The 15,337-nt window shown below is 42.8% G+C and overlaps 1 protein-coding gene and 4 non-coding genes across 6 annotated transcripts in view; all 5 read left to right on the top strand.

The window, feature by feature from the left end:
* CLCN2 (chloride voltage-gated channel 2) overlaps positions 1 to 15,337 on the top strand; it is a 143,039-nt gene that overhangs the window by 68,197 nt on the left and 59,505 nt on the right. For both annotated transcript variants that reach the window (XM_087872478.1, XM_087872477.1), the window contains exon 7: positions 1,909 to 1,987. In XM_087872478.1, the coding sequence (XP_087728604.1) occupies positions 1,909 to 1,987 (79 nt within the window). The remainder of the gene's footprint in view (positions 1 to 1,908; positions 1,988 to 15,337) is intronic.
* LOC148113033 (5S ribosomal RNA) lies at positions 9,496 to 9,614 on the top strand. The gene has a single exon (XR_015728705.1). It is a non-coding gene; the product is annotated as a 5S ribosomal RNA (ribosomal RNA).
* LOC148113032 (5S ribosomal RNA) lies at positions 10,007 to 10,125 on the top strand. Its single transcript, XR_015728700.1, has one exon. It is a non-coding gene; the product is annotated as a 5S ribosomal RNA (ribosomal RNA).
* Positions 11,370 to 11,488, top strand: LOC148113031 (5S ribosomal RNA). Its single transcript, XR_015728704.1, has one exon. It is a non-coding gene; the product is annotated as a 5S ribosomal RNA (ribosomal RNA).
* Positions 11,887 to 12,005, top strand: LOC148113030 (5S ribosomal RNA). Its single transcript, XR_015728699.1, has one exon. It is a non-coding gene; the product is annotated as a 5S ribosomal RNA (ribosomal RNA).

The following is a 15,337-nucleotide window of genomic DNA, read 5'->3' as shown; positions in this document are numbered from 1 at the left end:
AAGAAGAAAATGAGAGAAAAAAGGGAAAGCAAGTCATTTTACTTATTGCTTTGTTTATCAAAATTAAAATCTGCCCACTTCCCTTACAGATGCTTTCTTTTGCACTGCAGTCACCTTTATAGTTAAAATCTTAATAAATCCTCTTTTCTTGGCACACGAGAGTCTCCAGCAAAATGGCTTGCTAAGCCTTTGGAAAACAGAATGGGGACTGGGTCAGGATTAGCGTCCATCGGTTGAATTGTACATTAAGTTTAACAGAGTCATGGTGGCGCAGCGGTTAGAATGCGGTATTGCAGGTTTAACTCTGCCCACATTTTGGAGTTCGATCCTGACCGGCTCAAGGTTGAATGGGCCTTCCATCTTTCTGAGGTCGGTAAAATGAGGACTCAGATTGTTGGGGTGCAACATGCTGAGATTGTAAACCGGTGTAAGGAATTATGAAGCGGTATATAAGTCTAAGTGCTATTGCTATTGCTAGCTGATTGTTTCCCTTAGTGCCATCCTCCGCTGTTACTCATTTATTTTATGTATTTATATTCAGCCTTATCGTTTTTATAAATAATGGAAAGTGCTGAACGTATCTAAAACTCCTTCTGCCTTCTGTTTTTCTCCATAACAACCCTATGAGGTGAGTTGGGCCCAGAGAGAGAGTGACTGGCCCACATTCATATAACCAGCTTTCGTACCTAAGGCGGGACTAGAACTCACACACTCCTGGTTTCCAGCCTAGTGCTAAACCAGCACACTATTTTTATGTTAATCCAGTCAATCTAATCTGGGTCATTAAACCATAAAAAACATAAAATAGGCAGTCATCTGTCTTTCGTGCCTAGGGTGGTACTAGAACTCTCAGTCTCCTGATGATTGGCCCAAAGTCACCCAGCTGTTTTAGAATAGAATGGAATGGAATAAAGAATAGAATAGAGTAGAGTAGAGTAGAGTAGAGTAGAGTAGAATAGAGTAGAATAGAATAGAATAGAATAGAATAGAATAGAATAGAATAGAATAGAATAGAATAGAATAGAATAGAATAGAATAGAATAATAGAATAGAATAGAATTCTTTATTGGCCAAGTGTGATTGGGCACACAAGGAATTTGTTTTTGGTACATATGCTCTCAGTGTACATTAAAAAAATACATTCATTTCATGCCTAAGGAGGGACTAGAATTCTCAGTCTCCTGGTGATTGGCCCAAAGTCACCCTTGCAGAAAACAATGCTTTGAAAAGCCTCTGCCGATCAGGCAACTCAGCTGAGATCGTCAGAGGCTTTTCAAAGCATTATTTTTACCACCTCTTTGGCTGAAGAGGTTGTAGAAAAAATGCTTTGAAAAGCCTCTGACGATCCCAGCTCAGCCGCGTGATCATCAGAGGCTTTTTTTTTAATTTTTAAAAGCACTTTTTCGTCAGAAGAGGTTGTAGAAAAAATGCTTTTAAAAGAAAAAAAAAGCCTCTGATGATCGTGCAGCTCAGCTGGGCATGATGGGGGGGGGGGCTCAGGGATTTTTTGCTACCGGTTCTCCGAACCATCCGCCGCCATCGCTACTGGATCAGGCGATCCGGTCCGAACCGGGAGCATTTCACCCCTGGGGGGGTGGGGGGGAGAGAAGAAAAGAGAGAGAGGAAGATATGGTGAAAAACAATGTATTTGTGATAAAGAATTTGATAAAAGGGATGAATATGGAAAAAGCGACGTATGTGACTCGGTCAACACTCCATTCACAAAATATGTATAATGAAAGAAAATTTGTAATAAAAGTTGTTTAAAAAAAGAAGAAGAAGAAAGTTCAGTTGCCTCTTGAAAAAAATGCACCTTTGGGACAACCATGACTTGGATGACTGAGAATCTCCATGGACATTCCTGCCAACTGCCATTCCTCCTCTTTTTTCTCTCTCTCTCTCTTGCAGAATGAATCCCGTAATATTGAGATGTTGGCGGCGGCTTGTGCGGTGGGCGTTGGGTGCTGCTTCGCTGCTCCCATTGGCGGTAAGGCTTCCTTCCAGAACTTTCCACGTGGCTCGTCCTCGTCTCTGCCCCAAAAGCTGTCCTTTCCTGCCTGCTCTGTCCCAAAAGGGGCTTCTTTTTGAATTTGGCCAACGAATGTGTTAAGGCTGAATCCGCCGCATGGATAGGGACGTTAATTTCTGATGCTTTCCCCAAATGTGTTAAGAAACTGGCAGAAAGTTGAGCCGCTGTCAACCATACAACATAGAATATCAGATTGGAAGGGACCTTAGAGGTCTTCTAGTCCAATCCCTTGCTCGAGCAGGAGACCCTATACAGGTAGTCCTCGGCTTAGGACCAAAATATAGAATAGATTTTTTTATTGGCCAAGTGTGATTGGACACACAAGGAATTTGTCTTGGTGCATACGCTCTCAGTGTACATAAAAGAAAAAATACGTTCATCAAGAATCATAAGGTACAACACTTAATGATAGTCATAGGAAACAAATAAGCAATTGAATCATACTAGGAAACAATCAATATTAATCGTAACAATACAGCAACAAGTTACAGTCATACAGTCATGAGTGGGAGGAGATGGGTGATAGGAACGATGAGAAGATTAATAGTAGTGCAGACTTAGTAAATAGTTTGACGCTGTTGAGGAAATTATTTGTTTAGCAGAGTGATGGCGTTCGGGAAATAGAATAGAATAGAATTTTTATTGGCCAAGTGTGACTGGGCACACAAGGAATTTGTTTTTGGTGCATACGCTCTCAGTGTACATAAAAGAAAAAATACATTCATCAAGAATCATAAGGTACAACACTTAATGATAGTCATAGAAAACAAATAAGCAATTGAATCATACTAGGAAACAATCAATATTAATCGTAACAATACAGCAACAAGTTACAGTCATGCAGTCGTAAGTGGGAGGAGATGGGTGATAGGAATGATGAGAAGATTAATAGTAATAGTAATGCAGACTTAGTAAATAGTTTGACGCTGTTGAGGGAATTATTTGTTTGCTAAACAAATGAGTGATGGCGTTCGGGAAAAAACTGTCCTTGTGTCCTGTTGTTCTGGTGTGCAGTGCTCTATAGCGTCGTTCTGAGGGGTAGGAGTTGAAACAGTTTATGTCCAGGATGTGAGGGGTCTGTAAATATTTTCACAGCCCTCTTTTTGACCCGTGCGGTATACAGGTCCTCAATGGAAGGCAGGTTGGTAGTAATTGTTTTTTCTGCAGTTCTAATTATCCTCTGGAGTCTGTGTAAGTAAGTAAGACATTTGTTAAGTGAGTTTTGCCCCATTTTACAAAATTGATTGCCACAGTTGCTAAGTGAATCACTACAAGCTGATAAGTGAGTAACCCGGTTGTTAAGTGAATCTGGCTTCCCCGTTGACTTTGCTTGTCAGCAGGTCGCAAAAGGCGATCACATGACCTTGGGTCACAGCAGCCGTCATAAATAAGAACCAGTTGCCAAGCCTCTGCATTTTGATCAGGTGATTATGGGGAATGCTGCAAGTCGTAACTGTGAAAAATGGTCATAAGCCACATTTTTCAGTGCCATTCTAACTGTGAATGGTCACTAAATGAACTGTTGTACGTCGAGGGCTACCTATACCTTTTCAGTCATTTGGTTGTCCAATCTCTTCTTAAAGACTTCTAGTGTTGGAGCACCCACAATCTCTGAAACATTGTGAGTTCTCAGTCTCCTGGTGATTGGCCCAAAGTCACCCAGCCGCCTTTCATGCTTAAGGCGGGACTAGAACTCATAGTCGTCTCGAGATTGGCCCAAAGTCACCCCACTGACTTTCATGCCTAAGGCAGGACTAGAACTCACAGTCTCCTGGTGATTGGCCCAAAGTCATCCAGCCGCCTTTCATGCCTAAGGCAGGACTAGAACTCCCAGTCTCCTGGTGATTGGCCCAAATTACCCAGCCGCCTTTCATGCTTAAGGCGGGACTAGAACCCATAGTCATCTCATGATTGACCCAAAGTCACCCAGCCGACTTTCTTGCCTAAGGCAGGACTAGAACTCACAATCTCCTGGTGATTGGCCCAAAGTCACCCAGCCGCCTTCCATGCCTAAGGCGGGACTAGATCTCATAGTCTTCTCATGATTGGCCTAAAGTCACCCAACCGCCTTTCATGCCTACGGTGGGACTAGAACTCATAGTCTCCTGGTGATTGGCCCAAAGTCACCCCACCGACTTTCATGGCTAAGGCACGACTAGAACTCACAGTCTCCTGGTGATTGGCCCAAAGTCACCCAGCCGCCTTTCATGCTTAAGGCAGGACTAGAACTCATATCGTCTCTTGATTGGCCCAAAGTCATCCAGCCACCTTTCATGCTTAAGGCGGGACTAGAACTCATAGTCGTCTCGTGATTGGCCCAAAGTCACCCAGCCGGCTTTCATGTCTAAAGCAGAACTGGAACTCTTATATCCTGCTTCTTAACCACTGGCTCTTTAAATTTATTTAACCAATTTTTATTGCCACCTGACTCACCCAAATGCGTAAAATGGATTAAAATCAGAATCTGGAGAAATTGCATTGCATGACGGGGAATTTTACTGTGGGACTGGGGTTTCTCTGGGTTGTTCGGACCACAGAATTAGTCTTCCCCTGGAGAAGCATTCAACCCAAGGTCTCATGCGTTGTCCCTTCCAGCCATTTCTTCTACAAATGTTTTCTTAAGAAAGCCAGAAGTGGCCCAAGTTGGTAGAACTCTGGATGAATTCTGGGAGTTGAATTCCCCCCGTCTTAAAAGTTGCTGAGGCAGAGAAGCAGTAAGGCAGTATGATTTTATAAATTGCGTCATTTGGTGGGAATGGTAATGAGAACCAACCTTCCCAGGCTATCCTAGTGAGAGGAACCATATTTAGCTCTCCGAGACTCCGCTCGTCTTTTACGACGCAAATACGTGGATGTAAATTTCCCAAATCCTCTTTGCTGGCTCACGCCTGGATTCCCAGCATCCGACCAGAGGTGCTACGGGAAGGAAGGGCACCCTGCCTGCAGTTCAGAAGCAGCCTCTCCCTAATTCAACCCGGGGTTTGACTGGCGTTTGGGAGAGCTGCCAAACCGGGCTGAAATCAGGCCTTTCGGCACAGTTGCAGGGGGAAGGCGTAACGTTGCAATTCCCAGCTAGGAGGATGCCGCCTTTGATTGATCTCAAGGGTTTCTGGATCGCCTTAGGCAGCCGAGACAGATCCAAGGTGGTGCATAAGCCTGGAGGGATCCCACCTCTACTACTACTCCCAGAATCTCACACGTTTCTTCTTGTGTGGACCCAGGCATGTTCTCCTGCACCACCTGACTTCTTGAGGGCACACCCTATGCCAGAGGTCTTCAAACTTGGCAGCTTTAAGACTTGTGGACTTCAACTCCCAGAATTCTCCAGCCAGCTATGCTGGCTGGAGAATTCTGGGAGTTGAAGTCCACAAGTCTTAAAGCTGCCAAGTTTGAAGACCTCTGGTCTATACTGTCCAAAAGCTGGGAGGGAACAATGAAATGGGTAGCCAAACTCATTTCAAGCCAGCGGGGCCTTAAGCAGTGGCTCCATTCAATTTGTGGGAATGAAGGCATTCACGACCATGAATAGACTCCTTTGAGCCACCGTAATTTTTTCTAAAATAGATAAATTAATCCCAGTGTTTATGGAAATTCTCGGTCATCCCAGGCCACGGTGCTTTTTTTTCCCAAGAGACAACTGGACTTTCTTGGGGTTTTCTTTTGAAGACCTTTCGCTTCTCATCCAAGAAGCGTCTTCAGCTCTGACTGCATGGTGGGGAATGGAAGGATTTATACCAGTGGTGAAATCAATTTTTTTTTTACTACCGGTTCTGTGGGCGTGGCTTGGTGGGTGTGGCAGGGGAAGGATACTGCAAAATCTCCATTCCCTCCCCACTCCTGGGGGAAGGATACTGCAAAATCCCCATTTCCTCCCCACTTCTGGGGGAAGGATCCTGCAAAATCTCCATTCCCACCCCACTCCAGGGGAAGGATACTGCAAAATCCCCATTACCTCCCCACTCCTGGGGAAGGATATTCCAAAATCTCCATTCCCACCCCACTCTGGGGCCAGCCAGAAGTGGTATTTGCTTGTTCTCCGAACTACTCAAAATTTCCGCTACCGGTTCTCCAGAACCTGCTGGATTTCACCCCTGATTTATACTCCTTGCAGACAGCTGGTCATTTGCATTCTTTTTAGAGGGTCCTTGAGGGCAGTTGGAGGTTTATCTGTGTTCTCAGGGTCACCTGAATAGTGCAAATGGATGCTTTTCTGCTTAATTTAAGGCTCCACATCCATATGCACTACTCAGGTGACCCTGAGGACATAGATAAACCTCCAAGTGGCCTCAACAACTCTCTAAAAGGATGCAAATGACCAGCTGTCTGCAAGGAATATAAACCCTTCCATTCCCCACTATCCTGTGAGAAGCTGAAGAAGCTTCTTGGATGAGAAGCGAAATGTCTTCAAGAGAAAAAACCAAGAAAGTTCAGTTGCCTCCTGAAAAAGCACCTTTGGGACAACCATGACCTGGATGACTGAGAATCGCCATAGATATTAAACCATAGTATAAAATACAAATGAAATAAAGATAGTAGGGAATGGGAAAGAGAAAGCAAGGTGAAGGAGAAGCCCAGGTAGTCCTCGCCTTACAGGACAGTTCATTTAGTGACTGTTCAAAGTTACACTGAAAAAAGGGACTTATGACCACACAATCAAAATTCAGACGCCTGTCCACTGACTCATATTTATTTTATTTTTTTTGTAAATGTTTTTTTTTTATTTTTTACACAAAGACACAAACAAACATTTTTTTCTGAACAGAGTATTGGCTGAGTCACATATCTGTACAATTTTTAGTCATTTCCAACACAATTTATATATTACACTGTTTGCCATAATAATCTTTATTAACCAAGATTACCCTTCACCCTAATCTCTAATCTTAATCAAATTCAATTTTTCTCTTTTCTTTCTCCAAATTAAAGCCCTTAAATTTAAAATCTCACAACATAATGTAATTCCCCATATTTCCCTGGACTCCCTTATTCTAATCACAAATATTCTTCTTTGTGAACTTTTCCAAATATTACAGTCCAATATCTTACTAAAGGTCACTTGAATATATAACACTACAGTCATTCATTTCCTTTCCATTGCTTTTTCAAATATATATGTGATCTCTTCTTATTAAACAATAAACCAAGTTACTTTGCACAGTACATCTTAAATCTTAAATCCAATTTCAGTGACTTTTTCAAATATATATATTTGTAAGGTGACCAATCGTCGTCCTGTAGGAAGAAATATCCTTCTGGGTTCAGCTCCAAGTGGGGAAAAAGACACTGGAAACATGGAGATTGCTTGGAAAGATGGTTTAATGTTGGACAGGATCACATGGTTTGAGTTCCTGAACAGAAAAGGGCTGAGATGCAGCGAGTCCCCGGGTTTTATGCCCTCTCTGGCTTTGAGCTTCCTGGGGCCCAGAAAGATTGGTTGTCAGACTCCCAGGGGGTGGGGGTCTCAGCTAGCCTTGTTGGCTAATGTAATCTTCCCAGGTGCCGTGTGGTGAGTTTCTGTCGCTAGATGGGTCCTATTGTGTTAGTTTCTGTTGCTAGATGGGTTCTATTGTGTTGCAGATGATGGTCCATTGACAAAGATTGAGTTTCTGCCTCTGGCCCCTTGACAAAGGGTGGGGGCAGGAAGATGGGAGCTGCTTCGTCTTTAAAACATGCTTCTCCATTTCTCATCCAGGGAAACATAATATTCTGCCTTTTTAATATTTCCCAAAATATTTCATTCCTCTAGGAAAGGGGTGGGTGCTAACTTCCTACACTCCTTTAGGGGGGACATTCCTTCTTTTGTAAGTTCTTTTCTCCACTCTCTTAAATGTCCTCCTTTTCGATATTTGAAGACTAATCTGTAAGTCTCTGTATTCGATCGATGCCGATCCGATCCGTTGAGTGTGATGTGACGTATTTGTATTTGACATGACAATTCGTCAAGACTCGGTACAGTGTGGCGAGACGCGATTATGAGATGCACGCGCTCCGCACAGGAGAATTGTTTTGAGAGAGTGCGCCGTGCACAAGTGGCTTTGTTTACTTCTTACCGAAACACGACACGGCACACACGCACCCATTAAACTCACTTCTTTCTCAGTGAATATTTCTTTTATTTACGATTTTTTTTCTTCAATTTAATTGTGTCCTCCTTTTTTGGGGGGGGGGGCAAAGATTTTATTTTTTAAGTAAATATATAAAAAACAAATAAAAAACCATCTTCAATGTAAATACAAACAGTGCGTTTTCCCTCTATTCATATATATCCATATATTATTATCCTCATTAATCGTATGTTTAGCTATGGCTGTTTCTTCCCTTATTTCATACAAAATAGTCTTAAGATTTAAGTTAATTTGTATTATACCCTTCATTCTCCTAAATCATTTCAATAACAATACATCTTTATATCGTATTTTATACAGTTCTACATTTCTTGCATTGGAAAAATCTCCACCGTATTTCATTTCCATAACTTTTTATCTAACCGTTGGTAAAATAAATCCCATAATATTGTTTATCTTCTTGTTCTCTCATTTCAAATGTCAATTTACTCATTTGTGTCCTCCTTCTCATTGTAAAAAAGTTGGTCACCTTAATATTTGTACCGCTTCAACCATATCTTAATCACTTCTAATTGAACAGTAAATCTAATTAATTCACTGACTCGTGTTTATGACAGTTGCAGCATCCCGGGGGTCCCCTTTTGCGACCTCCTGACAAGCACAGTCAATGGGGAAGCCAGATTCACTTCACAACCCTGTCATTAAATGAACAACTGAAGTGATTCACTTAACAACCAGGCATTGGTTGACTTATCACCATCCTTTTAGTGACCGTTTGAAATTAGAACAGCACCGGAAAAAGTGACTTGTGATTATTTCTCACACTTACGACCATTACCGCGTTCCCACAGTCACATGATCAAAATTTGGATGCTTGGCAACTGGTTCATATTTATGACGGTTGCAGTGTCCCAGGGTCACGTGATCCCCTCTTGCGACCTTCTGACAAGCAGTTTCATTTAACGACTGTGTTAGTAAATTAATAACTGCGGTGATTCGCTTAACAACGGTGCCAAGAAAGGTCGTAAAACGGGGCTCAACTCCCTCAAACCGCTGTCTCGTTCAGCAACAGAAATGTTGGGCTCCATTATGGTCAGAACTCGAGGACGTAGCCATATTTTCGCTCTGTCCTTTCATTACCTCCACCTGTTTGGCTTTTAGCCAAAGGTGTCAATGCAGGAAAAAAGAGAAAAGTTCCTTTTGCTGCAAAATGTAAGAAGGGTGAGATGAAAGCCTAGTCAGAAGAGATTTTTTTTTTTTAAAAAAAAATCGTTTTCATGGAACATTTGGGGGCAGATTCCTCTGTTAAAGCTGTAGATCCAGCAAATGCCAATTAATGTTGTTGCAAATGAGTTTAAGTCTAGAAGCAGCTTAAAAGCAAAAGCAAGGAAACCGGTTCTCGTCTACGGCCATACTACCTTGAATGCGCCCGATCCCGTCTGATCTCGGAAGCTAAGCAGGGTCAGGCCTGGTTAGTACTTGGATGGGAGACCGCCTGGGAATACCGGGTGCTGTAGGCTTTTTGGTTATTTAATTTAAAAAAAAAAAAAAACTTGCCTCCTGGCTTTTTAAAAAAAATGTTTAATATTTTATTTAAAATTTTAAAAAAACTTTTGCCTCCTTGCTTCCCCGTCCAGCCTGTCTTTCCACTTTTCCTGCAAATGGCAGCCCATGCAGGAAAATGCAAGGGTACTTTTTTCCCACTGTGAGATATAATGGGTTGAAATCCTTATGCATCCGCTTGCTTAGAATGGTCCTCTTGGCTTTGCAGGGCAGGGCAGAAATACAGCAGCAGCAAGAGGCATGGAGGGCCTGGGGGCAGGGGATGATGGGTCCCGTTTGGTAGTCCTTCTAATTGCTGAGCAGGGTATGGAGAAGCAGCTTAAAAGCCGCAGCAAAGACCTCATTCATTGTCTACGGCCATACTACCCTGAAAGCGCCCGATCCCGTCTGATCTCGGAAGCTAAGCAGGGTCAGGCCTGGTTAGTACTTGGATGGGAGACCGCCTGGGAATACCGGGTGCTGTAGGCTTTTTGGGGGGTTTTTTTGCACCCTTTCTCCTCCCCCCCCCCACTTATCCAGATTATCCTAAACTTTTGCTGCAAATTGCAGCTCCTTGCAGAGCTGCGTTTCCCATTTTAAGACTGCTGGATCAAATTCAGCAGCTGGGCATTTGCACCCTTGTTCCTCCCTCCTCCTTGGTCCAGCCAGCCGCTTCTAGACTTTTTCAGCCAGTTGCAGCCTGTGCAGGAAATGCAGTGCTGCATCTCCTTCTCCAAGCCTGCTGCATCAGATTCAGAATTCGTCTCAAAGGTGCTTTTTCTTTTTTTTCTTTTCTTTTCAAGAGGCAACTGGACTTTGCTTGTTTTTCCTTGAAGACATTTCGCTTCTCCCCCAAGAAGCTTCTTCAGCTCTGACTGAATGGAGGGAAATGGAAAAATGTATATTCCTTGCAGATTTATACTCCTTGCAGATTTATACTCCTTGCAAATGACCGGCTGTCTGCAAGGATTATAAATCCTTCCATTCCCCACCATCCGGTCAGAGCTGAAGAAGCTTCTTTAGGTGAGAAGCGAAATGTCTTCAAGGAAAAAACCAGAAAGTCCAGTTGCCTCTTGAAAAAAAACACCTTTGGGACAACCATGACCTGGATGGCTGAGAATGGCTCTGCTCGGCAGCATATGATCCTGGACACAGGTAGTCCTCAACTTATAACAGCTCGTTTAGTGACCGTTCCAAGTTACAACAGGCATTGAGAAAAGGAATTTACGACCATTTCACACATTGACGCCCACTTGCAACATCTCCCCGCAATCCCGTGTTCAAAATTCAGATGCTTGCCCAACTGACTCCTCTTTATGACGGTTTTATGATGGCGTCCTGGGCTCACATGAGCCCCTTTTGCGACAAGGAAAGTTGACGGGGAAGCCGGATTCACTTCACAACCGTGTCACTCCCTTAACAAAGGCAATGATTCGCTTAACAACGGTGACAAGAAAAGTCGTAAAACGGATCCGACTCAACCAATGTTTTTCACTGAGCGATGTAAACTTTTGGACTGGGTTGCGGTCGTGACTCGAGGACTACCTGCAGTAGCCCAGTGAGTTGAAGAAAACATTGGCTAGGGAAGCAGCAAGGGAAGGAGTGGTGGGTTCTGATGGCAGGGGAAGATGGGCTAGTCTAGGCTGCCGTCCCTCTCTAAGCCAGACTGATGATGGACCGCACATTGGGTGCACAGCGCAAGCTTAAAAGCCGCAGCAAAGACTTTATTCAATGTCTACGGCCATACTACCCTGAACACGCCCGATCCCGTCTGATCTCGGAAGCTAAGCAGGGTCAGGCCTGGTTAGTACTTGGATGGGAGACCGCCTGGGAATACCGGGTGCTGTAGGCTTTTTTAAAATTTATTTAATTTTTTAAAAAAGACCTGCTTCCTGGTTTTTTTAAAAAAAATATTTAATATTTTATTTAAAATTAAAAAAAAACCTTTTGCCTCCTTGCTTCCCCTTCCGGCCTGTCTTTCCACTTTTCCTGCAAATGGCAGCCCATGCAGGAAAATGCAAGGGTACTTTTTTCCCACTGTGAGATCGGGTGGGTTGAAATCCTTTGGCATCCGCTTGCTTAGAATGGCCCACCTGGCTTTGCACGGCAGTGCAGAAATACAGCAGCAGCAAGAGGCATGCATGGAGAGCCTGGGGGCAGGGGATGATGGGCCCCGTTTTGTAGTCCTGCTAATTGCTGAGCAGGGTATGGAGAAGCAGCTTAAAAGCCGCAGCAAAGACCTCATTCATTGTCTACGGCCATACTACCCTGAAAGCGCCCGATCCCGTCTGATCTCGGAAGCTAAGCAGGGTCAGGCCTGGTTAGTACTTGGATGGGAGACCGCCTGGGAATACCGGGTGCTGTAGGCTTTTTGTTTTATATATATACATATATACATCCATATTCAGTGGGTCAGAATGTTATGTGGCTTACCCACTTCTGGTAGTGGAGTCATTTTTTTTTTCCCTATGAACTCAAAGCATATCGCGAATTCTGTAACCAGATTAAACCTCCTTGGGTTAAAATTAATCACGGCTCTGCAACCTTGGCAACTTTACAACTTGTAGACTTGAAGTCCAACAAGTCGTAAAGTTACCAAAGTGGCAGAGCCCTGGGTTAAATGCAGTGGTAAAATCCATTTTTTTTTTACTACCAGTTCTGTGGGCATGGCTTGGTGGGCGTGGTGTGGCTTGGTGGGCATGGCAGGGGAAGGATACTGCAAAATCCCCATTCCCTCCCTACTCCTGGGGGAAGGATGTTGCAAAATCTCCATTCCCACCCCACTCTGGGACCAGCCAGAGGTGGTATTTTGATTTTGATTTTGATTTTGATTTTGATTTTGATTTTAAACTGGGATGTCTTGAATTATCTAGGACCAGAGTGTTTAGTATATTTTAATTGGTTTTTTTAACGTTTGTATTACATGTATTTTTATCGTTCGCTGTTCACCGCCCTGAGTCCCTCAGGAATAGGGCGGTATATAAATTTAATAAATAAAATAAATAAAATAAAATAAATTTGCCAGTTCTCCAAACTACTCAAAATTTCCGCTACCGGTTCGCCAGAACCTGCTGGATTTCACCTCTGGTTTAAATGCATCCCTTAAAGACCAAAGAATGGGATGGGAACGTGAACATGGGGGCCATTCAAACTTGAAAGCGAAGTTATATAATCCTTCTTGTGGGTTTTTTTTTTTTTGGGGTGGGTGGGAGGGAAATCGTTTTAGCAAGAAAAATAAATACGGCTATTGTGGGAGTTGAAGTCCAACAAGTAAAGTTGCCAAGGTTGCAGAGCCCTGGGTTAAATGCAGTGGTGAATTTTTTGACAAAAGGATGTCAAAAATTCCCTATAATATAGTATTATAATATAGTATAGTATATAATAAGCCTGAATAGGTTTTTATGGGTTTTTTAATTGTATAGCTAGGGATTTTAAATTGGGAGGGCGTTTATTTAATTTATTTTTAATTATCTTAACTTTTATATTGCGTGTTATTTTAATTTTCGGCTGTTCACTGCCCTGAGTCCCTTCGGGGAGAAGGGTGGGATATAAATCTAATAAAATAAATAAATAAATAAATAAATAAATAAATAATATAATAAATATAAGGAAGATGAGAAGAGGAAAGGGGAGGGGAAATCCCAAATTTCTAGAAAGAGATAACTTTATGAAGCGAATGGCATTTCTCTGTAATAAATATGTACACAGTTCCCAAAGCTTAGTCCTTGACTTACAGCCATTCGTTTAGTGACCGTTCAAAGTTACAACGGCAGTGAAAAAAGGGACTTTGTTTCACAATTATGACGATGCAGCGTCCCCCTGATCATGTGATCAAAATTCAGATGCTTAGCAACTGACTCTTATTTATGACGGTTCCTATGGGGTACCTTCTCACCTTAAAACATGGTTATTTCGCCTGGCTGGTTTGGACTGAAGGGGTTTTAAAGGGGATTTTAATGGTCTTTTTATAATCTTATTGGGTATTTTTAACATTGATTTTGCTTGTTTTTATTGTTGTGAGTTGCCCTGAGTCCTTTTGGAGATAGGGCGGCATACAAGTTCAAATAATAAATAAATAAATAAATAAATAAAGTCAAGGTCAGGTCTTAAAAACCGGGTTACGAACTTGTCAGCTGCAGTGGTTCCCTTAACAATTGTGGCAAGAAAAGTCGTAAAATGGGGCAAAACTCAAACGTTTCAAGGAATAACAGAAATTTGGGGCTCAATTGCGGTCGTAAGTTGAGGACTACCTGTACACACTGCTCAAAGCTTGCATAGGTAGTCCTCGACTGTTTCGTAACCGTTCAAAGTTACGACGACACTGGAAAAAAGGACTTAGAACCGTTTTTCACACTTACGACCATTGCCGCATCCCCATGGCCGTGTGATCAAAATTCGGACGCTTGGCTTCTGGCTCACATTTATGACGGTTTGCAGTGTCCCGGGGTCGTGGTGGAATCCCCTTTGGCGACCTCCTGACATGCAAAGTCAATCTAGGAAAGCCAGACTCACTTAACAACCGTGTGACTAACTTAACAACGGCAGTGGATTCACTTAACAACTGTGGCTAGAAAGCTCGTAAAATGAATCAAAATTCATGTAAGAACTATCGTGCTTTGCAACGGACGTTTTGGGCTCAAGCCCCGAATTAAATAAAAAGGGAGCAATTGTATTCATAAATCGAGGACTATATAGAATAGAATAGAATAACAGAGTTGGAAGGGACCTTGGAGGTCTTCTAGTCCAACCCCCTGCTTAGGCAGGAGACCCTACACCACTTCAGACAGATGGCAGTCCAATGTTTTCTTGAAAATTTCAAGTGATGAAGCTTCTACAACTTCCGAAGGCAACTTCTGTTCCATGGGTTGATTATTCTCACTGTCAGAAAATTTCTCCTTAGTTCTAGGTTGCTTCTCTCCTTGATTCGTTTCCATCCTTTGCTTCTTGTCCTGCCTTCAGATGCTTTGGAGAATAGCTTGACTCCCTCTTCTTTCTGGCAGCCCCTGGAAGACTGCTATCATGTCTCCCCTAGTCCTTCTTTTCATTAAACTAGACATACCCAGTTCCAGCAACCGTTCTTCGTATGTTTTAGCCTCCAGTCCCCTAATCCTCTTTGTTGCTCTTCTCTGCACTTTTTCTAGAGTCTCCACATCTTTTTTATAGTGTGGTGATATTGAGTCTACCTCGGCGTAGGTGTGCTTTGCTATGAATGAGGGGATGTCTTCTTTCCTTCTTTTGATATTTAGGCTTCCTTGCAAACTTGACTGACGCTGTCAATCAATTTTGGCCCAACGGAGCTCTCGAAAGAGAAGGAGGATGCTTAAAAATAATTCCTTTAAATTATCTTGGGGTTTTTGTGTGTGTGTGTGTGCTGGCTCATTCTAATCTTTTCGTTGTTGTCTGTTGTGCCTTTGTGCGTCATTCCTTCTTGAAGAGAAGAATGGATGAAGCCACAGAGGGCTTATTCATCAATTTCCCTCAATAAACAGATAGATATTTTTCAGGGCCATTAAATTAATCTAAGGCAACCAGAAGCGCTAAGGCAATCAGAAGCAAGTGGACTTCCTTGCTTTTTCTTAAAAATGTTTTCGCTTCTCATCCAAGAAGCTTCTAATTCCTCCCCAACTCTCAGAACTGAGACCACTAAGGTCATCCAATCCAACCCGTAATCTTGTCATGATTGAGACGTGTGGCTGCCACT

The sequence above is a fragment of the Pantherophis guttatus genome, chromosome 6, assembly GCF_059756535.1.
Source record: "Pantherophis guttatus breed Tessera chromosome 6, ASM5975653v1, whole genome shotgun sequence".
In the NCBI taxonomy this organism is placed as follows: domain Eukaryota; kingdom Metazoa; phylum Chordata; class Lepidosauria; order Squamata; family Colubridae; genus Pantherophis; species Pantherophis guttatus.
The sequence above is the reverse complement of the archived record's forward strand: the minus strand, read 5'-3'. Positions and strand labels throughout refer to the sequence as shown.